The 16079-nt window shown below is 35.1% G+C and overlaps 1 protein-coding gene across 1 annotated transcript in view; it reads right to left on the bottom strand.

Moving 5' to 3' along the window:
* Positions 1–397: 397 nt before the first annotated feature.
* Positions 398–16079, bottom strand: part of LOC121413056 (cAMP and cAMP-inhibited cGMP 3',5'-cyclic phosphodiesterase 10A-like) — a 39591-nt gene continuing 23909 nt past the window's right edge. Inside the window, exons 15-25 of the mRNA XM_041605818.1 lie at positions 14985–15183; positions 14031–14174; positions 11265–11413; positions 10320–10403; positions 9001–9151; positions 7198–7404; positions 4974–5095; positions 3699–3810; positions 2617–2697; positions 1662–1750; positions 398–1047 (exon numbers count right to left, since the gene is read on the bottom strand). Of these exons, the coding sequence (XP_041461752.1) occupies positions 957–1047; positions 1662–1750; positions 2617–2697; positions 3699–3810; positions 4974–5095; positions 7198–7404; positions 9001–9151; positions 10320–10403; positions 11265–11413; positions 14031–14174; positions 14985–15183 (1429 nt within the window). The 3' untranslated portion in view covers positions 398–956. The remainder of the gene's footprint in view (positions 1048–1661; positions 1751–2616; positions 2698–3698; positions 3811–4973; positions 5096–7197; positions 7405–9000; positions 9152–10319; positions 10404–11264; positions 11414–14030; positions 14175–14984; positions 15184–16079) is intronic.

The raw sequence follows: 16079 nt of genomic DNA, 5'->3' as shown, positions 1-16079 counted from the left end.
TTATTTAGGGTACTCTCACACTACTCTGAGATGGATGATTTTCATGTACAAGCAAAGTGTCCACTTTCTAACATGAAACCCCCACCTGTCCCCCCCCCCCTAAAAAATAAAATTAGAGGACAGGACAAGAAAGATGGTAAAATAAAGGCAATTGAATCATTGGAACTCAGCCTAATTTGGCATGAGACAAATATGACTAATTTACCCAAATTCACAAAGGATATGTTCTAATCCCAACCATGGGTCTCCAAGCGTCTAAACATTGTATAGTCCAATTAAGTATTTTCTGTGCTGTACACATAGTCAATAGATGAGCTCATTTTCACTAGAACTTGTCATGTACTGCACCCCCCCCCCCCCACTTGTTTTAAATATCTTCTTTTTTCCTAAGTTTTTTTGTTGCTATTCTGGTAGCCGAGGGTATGGCCCATATTCTGGACTGCTTTCAATGAAAGGCATGGTGCAAGAAAACTGCAAGCCAAGTGTAAATCCAAATTCAAACATAAATAATGCCACATTGGATTAAATGCAAGTCAACCAAAAATGTGCATTTAATGAAAGGATTTGCATTGGGTGTTTATACATACGTAAATTTGATTTGGTATTGAATGCAAGTCTCATGCAATGCCCTACAAGACTGGGCTTAAATTATGGGTAACCAATATGTCTGTTTACACTGAATATTTCATATGTATATTAATAGTCATACTTCATGCTTTAGTGGTGAAGAAAAGGTACATGTATATAGTAATCAATTACCAAGACAATTTTCAATTGAGTATGAAAAGTGCTGAAAAATTAAAATATCACAATTAGTTATCCATAGTTCAACAAGAGATTTAGACCAAAGTCAAATTCAACCCCGGCTCAAAATACGGGCCTGTGCGTTAGCCTTATAAAGGTCTTGCTTGCTTGAAGAGAATTAGATGAAGTGGTGTGAACAGATGGATGAGATATCATTGTGGATCTTTTACTCTTGATGCTTCAACGTTCCACATGGCTGCTGATTTGCCTTCCTGTACTAGCTGCCACTGAAGGAGGTTATCCCTGGAGAAAATATTTTAAAGAATTAAAATAACTCTTACTAACTTGAGAAGTAAACTGTCCGGGATATATTTGTATTGTCTATTAACAATTGGAGACTTGCACAAGCTGGAGGGATTTTTTAATTACTTACCATTGTTTTTAAAGAGAGAAAATAAGGTGAAATTCGTTAAGGGGAGGAGCAGAAATGCAAACCTGAACAAGAAAATTTCCAATATTTTTAAAGCTGAAGATCAGTATTTCGGTGAGGAAGTCAGTATTTTCAAAGAAATGCCATAGGAGAACACATGCAACTGAAAGTTTATCAGTATTTTTTTGAAGTATTCTTCTCATTTGTCAGTACAAAATACGGAAAAACCTTAAAACTTGGCAGCTCTGGAGAAGATAAAACGAGCAGGACTAAAATGAAGGGGTGAAAGAGAAGAGAATGCAAAAGAAAGGGAATGGTAGTTAATTTAGTTTATTAAAATATCTATACAGCAAAAGTCACTAGAATATTGAAAATTATTACTTGAGCTTGGCAAACTAAGCAGTTTTTAAGAGAAAAATAATGCTGGTCCCAAGAGTTACCCTTGTGGAACCCCATATGTAGATTTACTGAATGACAGCATACTTACTTGCATCCTGCCAGGAGGGGTTGTGCTGCAGGTAGCATATCCACAATGTCACTGAAGCATGGTAGACAAACGTTTGTCAGGAATTGAACCTGGTACAGAATAGGAAATGAAATGATGCTCCTAATTTTCTATTAATTATCCATTTCATCACTTGATCACAGACAAAGTATGGACACTATATTGTTTAGCTTTACCATAATAGAATATACTCTGTTGAAGACACATAATATCCCTGTGTCAATTTAGTGTTATAATATATTCATGCTTAAATTACACCTGTTACTTTGTGCAGCTAAAAATGATTTTGTAAATCCATGTAGATAGACATGCCACAGGTATTTTGGCAAATCTTTTTAAGAACTTGATTGTGTCTCAGCATTTGCAAGGCTGAAATTATAAAAGTTACTTGCCAATCATGAAATTAATTGTTGACCTATACACACTCAATGACCTTTTTTTTTACTTTACAACCATTACAAGTCCTAAAGCAACATCTGAATGTGGTCTCTGGAGTAATAGATTGTCATAAAGAAAATTAATTTAATTTGATTAATAATTATTTTCTAAAAACGTGTTCAAATCCTTAACCCTAACATGCTGAATTAATTCTGAAGGGGTGACTAATTTTGCTTCACTTATTCTTATATTTATACTGATGGTTTTGATGTTAATGAAGATTTTTTAGCTTTCACTAAGCTTCACAAGAACAAAGATGAAGGAGATATCTAATAACTACAATTTTGATATTAACTGCATGAATGTGCAACATTCACATTCAAAAGGTTTCTTCAGTAATAATTTTTTTAAGGACTCTTAAATAAATCCTAAATATTCGGATATATAACCTACATGTAAAGATTGAGTCAAAGTAAACTACACAGAAAATATATTTGAGAATTCCTTTATTGTTTGAAGAATATTTTCAATAATGTATATTAAAACAACTGATGACTACCTGTTCTTGTGCTAGATTTGGTAGATTATCTCTGTCTAGCATCTGGATAGGACTTTCCCCTCGTAGCTTTTCAAGATCACCCTATTAGGTATAGATGAATGATTAAAAGAACGACCTGAATTGATACTCTATACAAAAGCTTCAAAGCACAGATAAAGGGGAAGAAAGATACAAATAGGAATATATTGAAGTAAACAATTAAGAATATGAATGGTACATCATTATTACATTTCTATGTACAATTATTTCTATACAATATAGAAATAATCAGAATAATACAATATATGACAGTCTTAATCATGATGATATTCTAAATATTGAAATATCTTTTAACAGCATATCTGTACAATACCCACCCATGTAGAAATTATAAGATTTGTTTTTGTTTTAAAGAGCAATGCAAGATTTGCACTTTCAGGGACAGTGAGATGAATGGAAAGTCACATAATAAGAAGCAGTATTTACATGATGTAAGTGGAAGCCAGGTCTGATTTGCAGCTTCAACTACATGCATATCCTAAAGAAAGGGTGGACAATCTTGTTATTTCAGGGTTTCCAAAGAATGAGGACATTAAATAAAAACCATACTGTAGATAAATGCTGTGCTGTGTATCTACATTGCATTTCATTTGTCCGGGACAGTTCACAAAGTCAAAGTGTATCAGAATGGGAATGAAATAGGTGCTACTTGAAAACAAGTACCCAAGGAAAGCTGCAGAAAAGCCCAATATACCATTATTAAGACACTTTAACAAAGTCAGAATCAACGTATTGCCAATCTTTACTTTTGAGCATAGACATCACAATGGGAATTTAGGATAGTTACTCAGAAAACCACATACAGTATATTTATGCAAAGCTGCCAACTTTAATATTCACTCGGGGAGAATTTACTGAGGAGCAGGGAGGTCAATAAAAGAAATCAATGTATGCGGAATCAGGGGAGATGTTGAAAATCTGCAGCTTTTCACTTAAAAATTTGTCAGTTTTCAGTGAGTCTTCCTAAAAATCAGGAAGACCTGTTTGATTCTTGCCAAAAGACACTGCATAGACTTTATCACTGCTGGTAATAGTGTTTTTACCTGATGGTAGAACTCCTCATAGAGACAATCTACTATGTGTTGTTGGATTGGCCACATCTTTGAAGTTGCACAGAGGTCACAGGCTGTCATACACATGCAGCGGATACTCCATCTACATTTATTAGAAGATCGGGAATAAGTCAGTCTATTGTACTAATTCATTTCAATGATTGGACCAGGTAAAACACGCATTTTAAAGCACAATTGGCTCAAAGTGTGCATGGCATCATCAATTTTCCCTTTTTGATACCATATTTTGGTACCGCATGGTAACATACTTCCACAATCCAAATTTGGTGGGAAGTGGTCCATGGGGGCCTGCGATATGACCTCATGCATGAATGCATGATTATCCCCATTTGAAGTCAATGTATTATTTGCCTTGACATCACTTTGGTACTCTATATAAACCATACCATGGATTTTTTTAAAACAGAAAAATGCATATTTGATGACAAGCATTTGATCTACTTCAAATGAGCTTTAAAGGTATAGCCACACATTGGCAATTGTTAAATTTGACCAGTAACTAAAATAATAAATGAAATGGATAGAACTTATCACATGGAAAAATAAAAATGATCCTAAATATAATTCATAATGCAAAGAGAAAGGAAAAGACAAAATACCTAATATCAAGAAAACAAAGAAAGACTTGAGGACAATTAAGTGCTAGTGATTAAGAATAGTACGTTGTATATAATCATATTCAGGTAACGTCTAAGTGTATCACCAGTGTTTATTAGGTGATATCCAGTTTAAAAAAACGATCATGTATAACCAAAGACCATAGTGGAGAGATGAATCAGTGTGCAGAAATTTAGACCTCATGTCTTGGTCAATTTTTTTCAGTTACTTTATTTCTGACTACAAAGAATACAAATAAAGATTAATGCAAACTGAAAGACCTATCGACCAACCAGGGATAGCCAAAAGGAAAGTTTTTCTTAGTAAAGCTCCTATTATCACAGTGGTTTACAAACACTTATATCCATTAAATTAATAAAAATACATGGACCTATGTCATTGAAATACACTAGACGTATGAAATTAAACAAAAGAATGTTGAAGCATGGGAGCAAGAACATTTTAGAAGATAGTAAGAACAAGAAAAAAAGAGGGATAACTGCATTGATTATCAACAATTTTGCAAGATAAACAATGTATATCAACCCCACCTGTATTCTGTAACTTGCAATACTTTTAGGACCCTACATGTAAATTGTAACGAAAAAGCAACTAAAATTTTAACATCCTATAACTTGGGATACTAACCTGTGACGATCAATGGTCCAGTCCAGGGACTGAGCAACGATGAGTTTGGACAGCTCTTTGTGGTTTGGGAAGAAGGTCGTCAGGTCTGTTGACATAACAATCTCTTGCATCAGATCCATAACCTGCAAAAAAAATAAAAGATTTGTAACAAAATCATATTCAAACAAAATAATGAACTGACAAGAGATAAATCAATGACCTTAGCCACATTTCATAAAGAGTAATATACATTGTAACTTTGTCATCATGTCAACAGGACTCTAGCCAATTACAAGCAGTATAACAAAGTTACATTAGCTGAAGTCTTTATGAAGTTGGCCACAGATTCAATTTTATTCCAATTCAATTCAATCTAACCAAATTCCTTTCAATAAAAACAAAAGATACAATATCAGAGAAATTTATAATTGGTAACAAACCAATTAAATATACATAACAAGTGGAATGCCTCTGGCCGTCTCACCTGCATCACGCGGTTCAATATAGCAGCAGTGCTGACTTTGAAAACTACTCTAACTCGCACAAGATGTTCAGTGATACATGGTTACTCTTATGTCCACTTTTATGAATTAGACCAATAAACTTACAGAGATATGATGGTTATTCAACAAAAAAACCCAACATGGCCAAAGTTCATTGACCTTACATGACCTTTGACCTTGATCATGTGACCTGAAACTTGCACAGGATGTTCAGTGATACTTGATTACTCTTATGTACAAGTTTCATGAATTAGATCCATAAACTTTCAAAGTTATGATGGTAATTCAACAGATACACCCAATTCGGCCAAAGTTCATTGACCTTTGACCTTGGTCATGTGACCTGAAATGCACACAGGATGTTCAGTGATACTTGATTACTCTAGTGTCCAAGTTTAATGAACTAGACCAATAAACTTTCAAAGTTATGATGGTAATTCAACAGATACCCCCGATTCGGCCAAAGTTCATTGACCCTAAATGACCTTTGACCTTAATCATGAGACCTGAAACTAGCACAAAATGTTCAGTGATGCTTGATTACTAATATGTCCAAGTTTCATGAATCAGATCCATAAACTTTCAAAGTTATGATGGGAATTCAACAGATACCCCCAATTTGGCCAAAGTTCATTGACCCTAAATGACCTTTGACCTTGGTCATGTGACGTGAAACTCATGCAGGATGTTCAGTGATACTTGATTAACCTTATGTCCAAGTTTCATGAACTAGGTCCATATATTTTCTAAGTTATGATGACATTTCAAAAACTTAACCTCAGGTTAAGATTTTGATGTTGATTCCTCCAACATGGTCTAAGTTCATTGACCCTAAATGACCTTTGACCTTGGTCATGTGACGTGAAACTAATACTTGATTGACCTTATGGCCAAGTTTCATGAACTAGGTCCATATACTTTCTAAGTTATGATGTCATTTCAAAAACTTAACCTCAGGTTAAGATTTGATGTTGACGCCACCGCCGCCGTCGGAAAAGCGGCGCCTATAGTCTCACTCTGCTATGCAGGTGAGACAGAGACAAAATGAAAAAGACTGCAAAAGACTGAAAGGTCTTGAACAGGGAGACCCCGAGTGCCATCATGACGCAGATGGAGAATTTAATGATTGTGACCAATATTTGATTTAATGAAGGGATAAGTAAATTGATTTCATTTGATTGATTGATTGAACAAAACTACCAACACAGTATGTAATGCAGAGTCTTAATATTAATCTGTAAAGTTACAATACTTGAATCTAATTTGCGTACCTTACTTTTTGCTATGTCTTGCAAACTTCAGACACTAATAAATCAATCAGTTATTGATCAGACATCAAGACCTTACCTTTTTGAACATATGCTCAATGGAAGATGAGAGAAGTCATAGTGCTTTTACTTTTTGTTTTTTAATGTTTTCAAAGGAAATTGTTGGTGACTTTATTTTGGCCCAAAACAAGTTGAAATTGATTTTAATCAGTAGAAAGAAAAATAATGACACATTAATGAATTTTGTCATAAACACTATTTGCATTGGATTTGTACACGATTTCACATCTTTGGGGTCTGCATGCACTTTCGAAATGTTTGGTTATTTCAGAATCGCGTACCCAGGGGTTGCAATTTTGGTCTGAAAAGTTGCGTGAGACTTGCAGGTAAAAAGTCAGCGAGCAACACGGTAAAAAAACTTTAAACCTGAGTTTAAGTTAAACCTGCTATCAGAATACGGGCCAATGACTTTACCTTCTTGAATACATTCAAAGGAAGGTGTGAGAAGATGTTGTGTCCTTCCCGGTGCAAGATGGATACCGTCATGGCAAAGTGGTGTCTTTCCATAATGGAGGAGGTGTAGAGTTTACCAAGTGGGGTTGCAAACTTTGCATGGAAGCTGTTGGTCAGACCACGATGATCTATATCATGGCAGATACTCCCAAAGAACATGCCATACATCTGTGTTTCAATAGAATAGAATGAAGAAAAATGTGACTTTACTAAAGTTCAAGATACCTTAAAAGGAGACTCTGTGCTGAAAACAAATACTAATATTGTTTCTGCATGCTTCTATCATGAAAAGAAATTATGCCCAGAAAGTTACAAACTTGAGTTTGTAGCTTTATTGTGTGTATGAAGCCCTAACTACAAGCTTTGCTTCTTTGGAATCCCTAACCATTTTGTTTTTTATTTTGTATTGCTTTGATATATTAACTTTAAAGGTCAAGTCCACCTCAGAAAAATGTTGATTTGAATCAATAGAGAAAAATCAGACAAGCACAATGCTGAAAATTTCATCAAAATCGGATGTAAAATAAGAAAGTTATGACATTTCAAAGTTTCGCTTATTTTCAACAAAATAGTTATATGAACGAGCCAGTTACATCCAAATGAGAGAGATGATGTCACTCACTATTTCTTTTTTTTTTATTGTTTGAATTATACAATATTTCAATTTTTACGAATTTGACGATTAGGACCTCCTTGCCTGAAGCACAAAATGTTAAAATAATGGAATTCCACATGTTCAGGGAGGAATGAAACTTCATTTCACATGACAATGAGAAAATAAAAATATTTCATATAATAAAATACAAAAGAAATAGTGAGTGATGTCATCAACACTCTCATTTGGATGTAACTGGCTCGTTCATATAACTATTTTGTTGAAAATAAGCGAGACTTTAAAATGCCATAACTTTCTTATTTTACATCCGATTTTGATGAAATTTTCAGTGTTATGCTTGTTGAATTTTTCTCTTTTTATTCAAATCAAGTTTTTGTCGGGGTGGACTTGTCCTTTAAATATTACTGTACAATGATCTTGTTTTTTCAAAAAGGTTTAATTAATAAATTGTAAATGGTAAAGTGTCAAATGAGTTGACAAGTTGATGAACCTGCAACGTTGAGAGATTTGTGTCACAATTGGCTATCCATAGTTAAACTACAACTTAAGATTAAAGTTTATATAACATAGACCCTGTCAGTATAATTCATGTTGTACAATGCAAAGGACAGCTAGGGGGGGAGGGGGTTCCATGATTGACAACAGGGTAATGTTTCATCAAGCATCTCGTCAGTAATTTTCACCTACAAATTTTCTCTAAGCCAATCATTTGCATGGATTTCAGTATACAACAAACAATCGGCAAAAAAAAAACACTTGCGTTTTATATCATGAAATATGCTCCCCTGTTCTTTCTAAATCTAAATAGTGTTTGTTCCCCTGTAATGGGAATCACACATTTTAATATTCATCAGGAACCCATCTTACAAAGAATTACAATTGTTTCCATCAATTGCAAATATGGAAAGCCAGCTACGTCAACGTCTTAAATTACTAGTACGTTTGTTCTAAATATTTTCTAGAAATGATGTATATTCATATATTCACTGTTTTCTTGACCATTCAGTATGCCTTTCTCTTTTCAAAGGACATTGAGCAAATCTAAACAAAAATTATGACATTGATGGATTTCTATATACTTGAGATTGATCGGATCAATTGTAAGACGGGGCCCAGGTTAACTAGTGTTGTTTGTGTAACCAGCCTACCTCCTCATCTGTGAATCTTCCTTCACTGTGCAAGAGAAGCATGAACATACAGTGACAGACATCAAACGCATGGCAGAAGTTATGGAATGGAACCAGTCTGTAGTTCTTTCTCACAGTTAGGATAAACCGAGCTAGAGTCGTCAGATCAAAGCTGAAATGACATCAATCAATGATTAAATGATAAGAACATTTAGAGCAAAACGTTAACCTCAAGGCGACCAAAGGATCAAACTATCCAGGCTTATTGTTTTCTTCAAAGCCCAGTAAAATGGGTTTTAGCAGACATGTATCAATCGTAAATGATTATTTATGTCAGGGGCAAACCTATATCGTCATCATCAAAAAGACATGAGCAGGGCTTGAACCTCTACCCTCTGCACCGACTTGTAAATTTTCTAAATAAAGCTTGAATTGCAGGCGTACGCAACAACGCCCAATTTAAAAATGTATGTTGTAATTATGATGGCTTTGAAAGCTTGCAGTAGATGGCAAATGAATTAATAGAGTTTTAATACAGACTTTATTAATTTCATGACGGACAGTCAAGATGTCCTGAACACCAAGACTATTCAACTTGTTGACTCTACACTGCTCATCTACTCATCGCTACTCAAGACTTCTCAACCCATCTATGCTGATCCAAATTGATCATTGATATCATTTGGTTTACAGTCCTTTCAAGGACTCTACCTTGCATCACAAAATATTCTTCTCATTCTCATCTTTCTCTCTCTTGCCTTTCAATTTTCATCTCCATCACTCCCTCATGTAAAAGTCCTTTTCAAGATCAACCAAACAGTGAACTCTAAACCTCATAGCTGTTATTTGTACCACCATGCAAACCTTCAAAGATCATCCATAGGGAATATGGTCCCTATCTTTTGACTTCAGAACAGATGAGAGTTTTATAAAGCTCTTCGGAAGTTACAAGCGACTTTACGAATGACAGGTGATCTGTTTTAGGTGACAAATCAACATCAAAGAAAATTTGGTGTACATCATTTAGCACAAGAAAGCATCAACAGTCATTCATAAAGTCACTTGACACTTATGAAGAGCTTTCTTAAATATCCACACGGGATGTTTGTTTGTTTACATGTATATTTGAATGTTCAATTTATACTAATTTATGGCACGACCCCACTGCAATCAGACTTTGTATCTGTTTTGGTTTTTTACTGTGTGAAAATAAAATGTATTTACTTACATGCATCTCCAATAAGGACATGCTAAAAAACAGTTAACAGCACCAAATTTAAATAAGTAAAATAAAAGTGAAAATGAGGCAGTAAAGAACATTTCCTAAATTTAGTACTTGCCTTGATGGGCCAAAAAGTCTCTGCACCATGTAGATGAACAGCTCATTCAATGAACTCACATAAGGTCTGCTGTGGAACTCAAACCTAGAAGAGAAAGTGAATATGAAGTCCAGAGCACCATCTTGCAAACAGTTACCATTGATAAACCACAACCAAGAAAAGCAAACAACGTTAACAATCAAATTATAGGTTTGTTCAAAATACTTTCTACACGTAACTATGATATATTTTCATGCATTGTTTTCTTGAAAATTCAGTGTGTTTCTTTTTGGTTACAGAGGACATTGTGCAAATTTCCTGGAGAAAGAAATATGTCATTGGATTGCCACATAGTTCAGGTTAATTGGATCAATGGTAACTCTTTGTAAGACAGGGCCCAGAGCTAATTAAAGGCATTGGCTAGCTTTACGATTTGCCAATTTAAAAAATTCTCAAACCAAGATGAAACATGTGTACGAGTGCATGTATTAGAACTAAAAAAATCCCTGAAAAAATATCATTGAGATTGAAAATTTATAAGTACAATGCAAACCATGATTATATAATTGTATCTTTGAGTCATGAACAGAACATATATAGAGCATATGTGGAAATTAAGATGGTGTTTCCGCTCACTTTATATTTCACGTTTTTGACGCAATGAATCATGATTTTCAAATGATACTTTTTCTGGAATTCATATTTGTAACAAATCACAGACACATGTGAAAAGTGGGACCTATCAGCTCAGGTTTATTAAAGTCAAATAGATATTAAATAGCTTTTAACTTTAATTTTGTCAATTAATTGACAAGACCATGTTTACACATTGGGTGATATTCTAATAAATATGCTTAGGATTAACCCTCTAAACTCGAATTTTTACACCACACTCGTTTATGTAATACTGTGTTTCATACTTCTTCCATATTCAAGGCATAGATGCCACACATATTGCGCTCTTACCCCTCAATCTCTGGTGGAACAATGAAGCTCTGTTTATTCCAGCTATTGAGGAGTCTATCAACCTGTTGCTCACTACAGGTTGTAAAGTAGACAAGCTGCTCTTGGATGACAGCTAGGTGTCTTTCCGATTGCTGGTTTTCACTGTAGATCTACAAGACAGATGTGGGTAATGGGTGATTTCATGTGCGGTGTTGGCGTTACTGGTTAGTGTTGGAAGCACAATTTGGATTGCTTCTCCTAGCTCCAAAACTTATTGAGTTTGTAAACCTAAGGGCCATTTTTTATGTTTAGTGTTGTACTCATGTAAGCAAATACCCAACACCAAAAGGTCAACACTTAACTTGAAATCACCCATTGTCCAATATTATTATAATCATTTTCACTGCATACATCATCATGCTACATTGGTTATACGGACTCGAATCAGAGCTGAATTAAACACATATCTATATTATCAGTTTGGAAGTCACCTCCATCAATACATGCATATATAGCTATTGATATATTCCACATACTTTAAAATTTGTCATACAATTCAATTCATTTCAATCCATTCATTTCTTGAACCATCAAAAGGATAAAAACAGTACAATATACAGTATTAACAAAGTATCAGAAAAAACAAACAAACAAACAAATAGATGGTTCGGAGACCCCGGGGAAGCGATGCTTATAAAAGGGGTCACCACGATACATTAATACATTACAAATAACAAAATTAAAGAGTAAAAAATCTTAGATCAAAGTTAGGTTAAACACTCCTGCAGCAAAAAAAAGGATGGGGTTAAGGGGGGGGAGAAGCACTAATATAAGATGTGAGATTTCATGCAAACGATCAATTGACAGAAACACTGAAAATCTTAACTATAGGGGCTATCTACTTCAGATGTAGATAAAGAATATGTTCATTTGCAAAAATTTGGTGGAATAAGAGCTCTCAAGAAAAGAATGATCAGCAAATGAAATGTCATAATAAATACAGTAATCATTAAAGACAAACATAAAAAAACCACTCCAAATCATAACTAATATGTGTGCTATCCACCGAAGATGTAGATAGAGATTATGTTCATAGAAAACGTGAAGGAATGAAAGCTCTTCAAGAAAAGAAGTATCAGCAAATGAACTGCTGTAATAAATAAAGTCAGCATAAATAGACGGACATAAAAATGCTCCAAATAATACCAAGTATAGGTGCTATCTACCTAAGATGTAGATAGAGAATATGTTCATAGAAAACTTGAAGGAATGAAAACTCTTCAAGAAAAAAACTATCAGTAGGCTAAATGAAATGCTGTAATAAAGTCAACAACAAAAATAGTTGACATAATTATTTAGATGGACATAAAAAACACTCCAAATCAAAATCAATATAGGTGCTATCTACTTAAGATGTGCATAGAGAATATGTTCATAGAAAACTTGATGAAATTAAAATTCTCCAAGAAAAGAAAGATCAGTAAATGTACTGTTGTAATGAACAAGGGCAACCTAAATATTTAGACGGACATGAAAAAAACTCTCCAAATCAAAACTATTATAGGTGCTATCTTCTTAAGATGTGGATAGAGAATATTTTCATTGAAAATTTGATGGAATGACAACTCTAAAAGAAAAGAATAGAACCATCAGTAAATGAACTGCTATAATAAATAAAGTCATTGTAATATTTTAAAGTAAAAAAAAACTCCAATTTATAACTACTACAGGTGCTATCTACTTAAGATGTAGATATAGAATACGTTCATTGGCAAAAATTTGTTGGAATGGAAATTCTTCAAGAAAAGGGCAATCAGTAAATGAATTTATGTAATAAAATCAACAGAATTATTCAGACAGAGATAAAAAAAAAAACACTCCAAATTATAACCAGTATTGGTGCTATCTACCTAACATGTGGCAAAAATTTGATAGAATGAAAACTCTCCAAGAAAAGAATGATCAATAAAATAAACAGTCATAATAAATAAAGTCCACTTAATATATATCTATATATATACGGACATGAAAACGCCACTCCAAATCATAACCAGTATAGGTGCTATCTACTTAAGATGAGGATAGATAATATGTTCATTGACAAAAATTGGATGGAAGGAAAACTCTCCAAGAAAAGAATGGTCAGTAAATTAAAACTTTGTAATGAAGTCAAAATAAATATTCATACAGACATAAAAAAGCACTCCAAATAATAACTTGTATATGTGCTATCTACCTAAGATGTGGATAGAGAATATGTTCATAGAAAATATGATGGAATATAATCTTTCCAACAAAAGAACGATCAGTAAATGAACTGTCATGATAAAAAAAGCCAACGTAAATATACGGACATGAAAACGCCACTCCAAATCATAACTAGTATAGGTGCTATCTACTTAAGATGTGTATAGATAATATGTTCATTGGCAAAAATTGGATGGAAGGAAAACTCTCCAAGAAAAGAACGATCAGTAAAGTGAAATGTCATTATAAATGAAGTATTAGGACATCACCTATCAAACCCTGGAACGTTACATTTTGGATGGTACATGTGCAACAGGACAAATGTTAGACATTCAGGCTCCCATTTGCTTGCAACAAAGTAAGGATGTATTTTACAACAAAAAATATGTAATAGGGCTGTAGCATACAGGAAATACTAAATTGTAAAATATTCATCTCATTAGTCTGATCAAAGGCAGTGGTCGAACTGTCCAGACCGATCTCTCCCTCCACCCTGACCCCATTCTGTAATGTCTTCAAGAATCCCTATAGTGAACCTACCCTAGAATAGTGTAGAGCTAGGGCACAGTACATGACAAACATCTTGAAGTTACTCTCATCGGTTTGATCAAAGGCAGTGATCTGACCGTCCAGACTAATCTCTCCCTCCACCCTGACCCCATTCCGTAATGTCTTCAAGAATCCCTATAGTGAACCTACCCTAGAGTAGTGTAGAGCTAGGGCACAGTACATGACAAACATCTTGAAGTTACTCTCATCGGTTTGATCAAAGGCAGTGATCTGACCGCCCAGACTAATCTCTCCCTCCACCCTGACCCCATTCCGTAATGTCTTCAAGAATCCCTATAGTGAACCTACCCTAGAATAGTGTAGAGCTAGAGCACAGTACATGGCAAACATCTTGAAGTTACTCTCATCGGTCTGATCAAAGGCAGTGATCTGACCGCCCAGACTAATCTCTCCCTCCACCCTGACCCCATTCCGTAATGTCTTCAAGAATCCCTATAGTGAATCTACCCTAGAATAGTGTAGAGCTAGAGCACAGTACATGGCAAACATCTTGAAGTTACTCTCATCGGTTTGATCAAAGGCAGTGATCTGACCGCCCAGACTAATCTCTCCCTCCACCCTGACCCCATTCCGTAATGTCTTCAAGAATCCCTATAGTGAACCTACCCTAGAATAGTGTAGAGCTAGAGCACAGTACATGGCAAACATCTTGAAGTTACTCTCATCGGTTTGATCAAAGGCAGTGATCTGACCGTCCAGACTAATCTCTCCCTCCACCCTGACCCCATTCCGTAATGTCTTCAAGAATCCCTATAGTGAACCTACCCTAGAATAGTGTAGAGCTAGAGCACAGTACATGGCAAACATCTTGAAGTTACTCTCATCGGTTTGATCAAAGGCAGTGATCTGACCGTCCAGACTAATCTCTCCCTCCACCCTGACCCCATTCTGTAATGTCTTCAAGAATCCCTATAGTGAACCTACCCTAGAATAGTGTAGAGCTAGAGCACAGTACATGGCAAACATCTTGAAGTTACTCTCATCGGTCTGATCAAAGGCAGCAGTTTGGCCATCTTGACCCATCTTGTTGATCATCTGGACGACGCCAATGACGAGACCATGGCTGATGATAGGCATGCATAGGATGGACCGAGTGGCATAGCCGGTCTGCACATCCACATCCCTGGATAACAGTAAAAATATAGTAATATTGGTGAAGGTCACTCTAAGTTCTAATCCAATTTTTAGTGGTCACACATAGTGACAGATCTCGCCCACTTATGTAAAAAGAGATGATCTACTGGTAAGCCACGTCTCATATGGAAGCTTTTGGGGGGGAGTTTTACAGCCAACCTGCAACATATATTGCTATTACTCCGTAAGAATGAAATTGACAGAATCTTGCAGCCGAGTGACAAACTTTTTTTTCCACTATTTGTCTGGTTTATTTTTGTCTCATTCATATTGACTATGTAGTTCATACAGTACACAAAAATTGATTTAACTTTGTTTGTAATAGTATCAATGAGCCTTGACAATCTTCTATAAACATTAAACTTTCATACACATAGTCTAACATTAGCCCTCAATGCCAACCAGAATCCACTGATAAACTTTTTCCATTGTTGTGCAATCCCCAAAACATTTCATAACCGGAACCCCAGTTTCTTCAAAGATTTTACTTCAGAGAAATCACTGCAATGAAATCCTCTCCATTCTGCCCTCACTACATGGGTGGAGAGACTTCAAGCTTCGGTGTTTGAAATGGTGTTAACCAGCAACCTATCTATTACACTCTGTGTGAGTGTAATACAACACAGTTCAATGCTTTGTGATAATCTTCCCAGAAGCAGTCTCATTGCATGTTTCGTTTTGTGGCTAGTATTTGTGTCAGTCCAATACCAACATCAAGTTTAAACACCAAACATGATTAAACTCCAGCACAAGCATTGATGCAATTGTGGTGCTGTGGCTGGTGCTATACAGTTTTGACCTAACACTAACACAAACTTTAAACATGAAAATCACCAGTTTTACTTCAATTGTGGTGATGCGGCTACTGCTATAAAGATTTGACCC

The sequence above is a fragment of the Lytechinus variegatus genome, chromosome 4 (genome assembly GCF_018143015.1).
Source record: "Lytechinus variegatus isolate NC3 chromosome 4, Lvar_3.0, whole genome shotgun sequence".
Taxonomy (NCBI): Eukaryota; Metazoa; Echinodermata; class Echinoidea; order Temnopleuroida; family Toxopneustidae; genus Lytechinus; species Lytechinus variegatus.
This window is presented reverse-complemented; position numbering and strand designations above follow the sequence as displayed.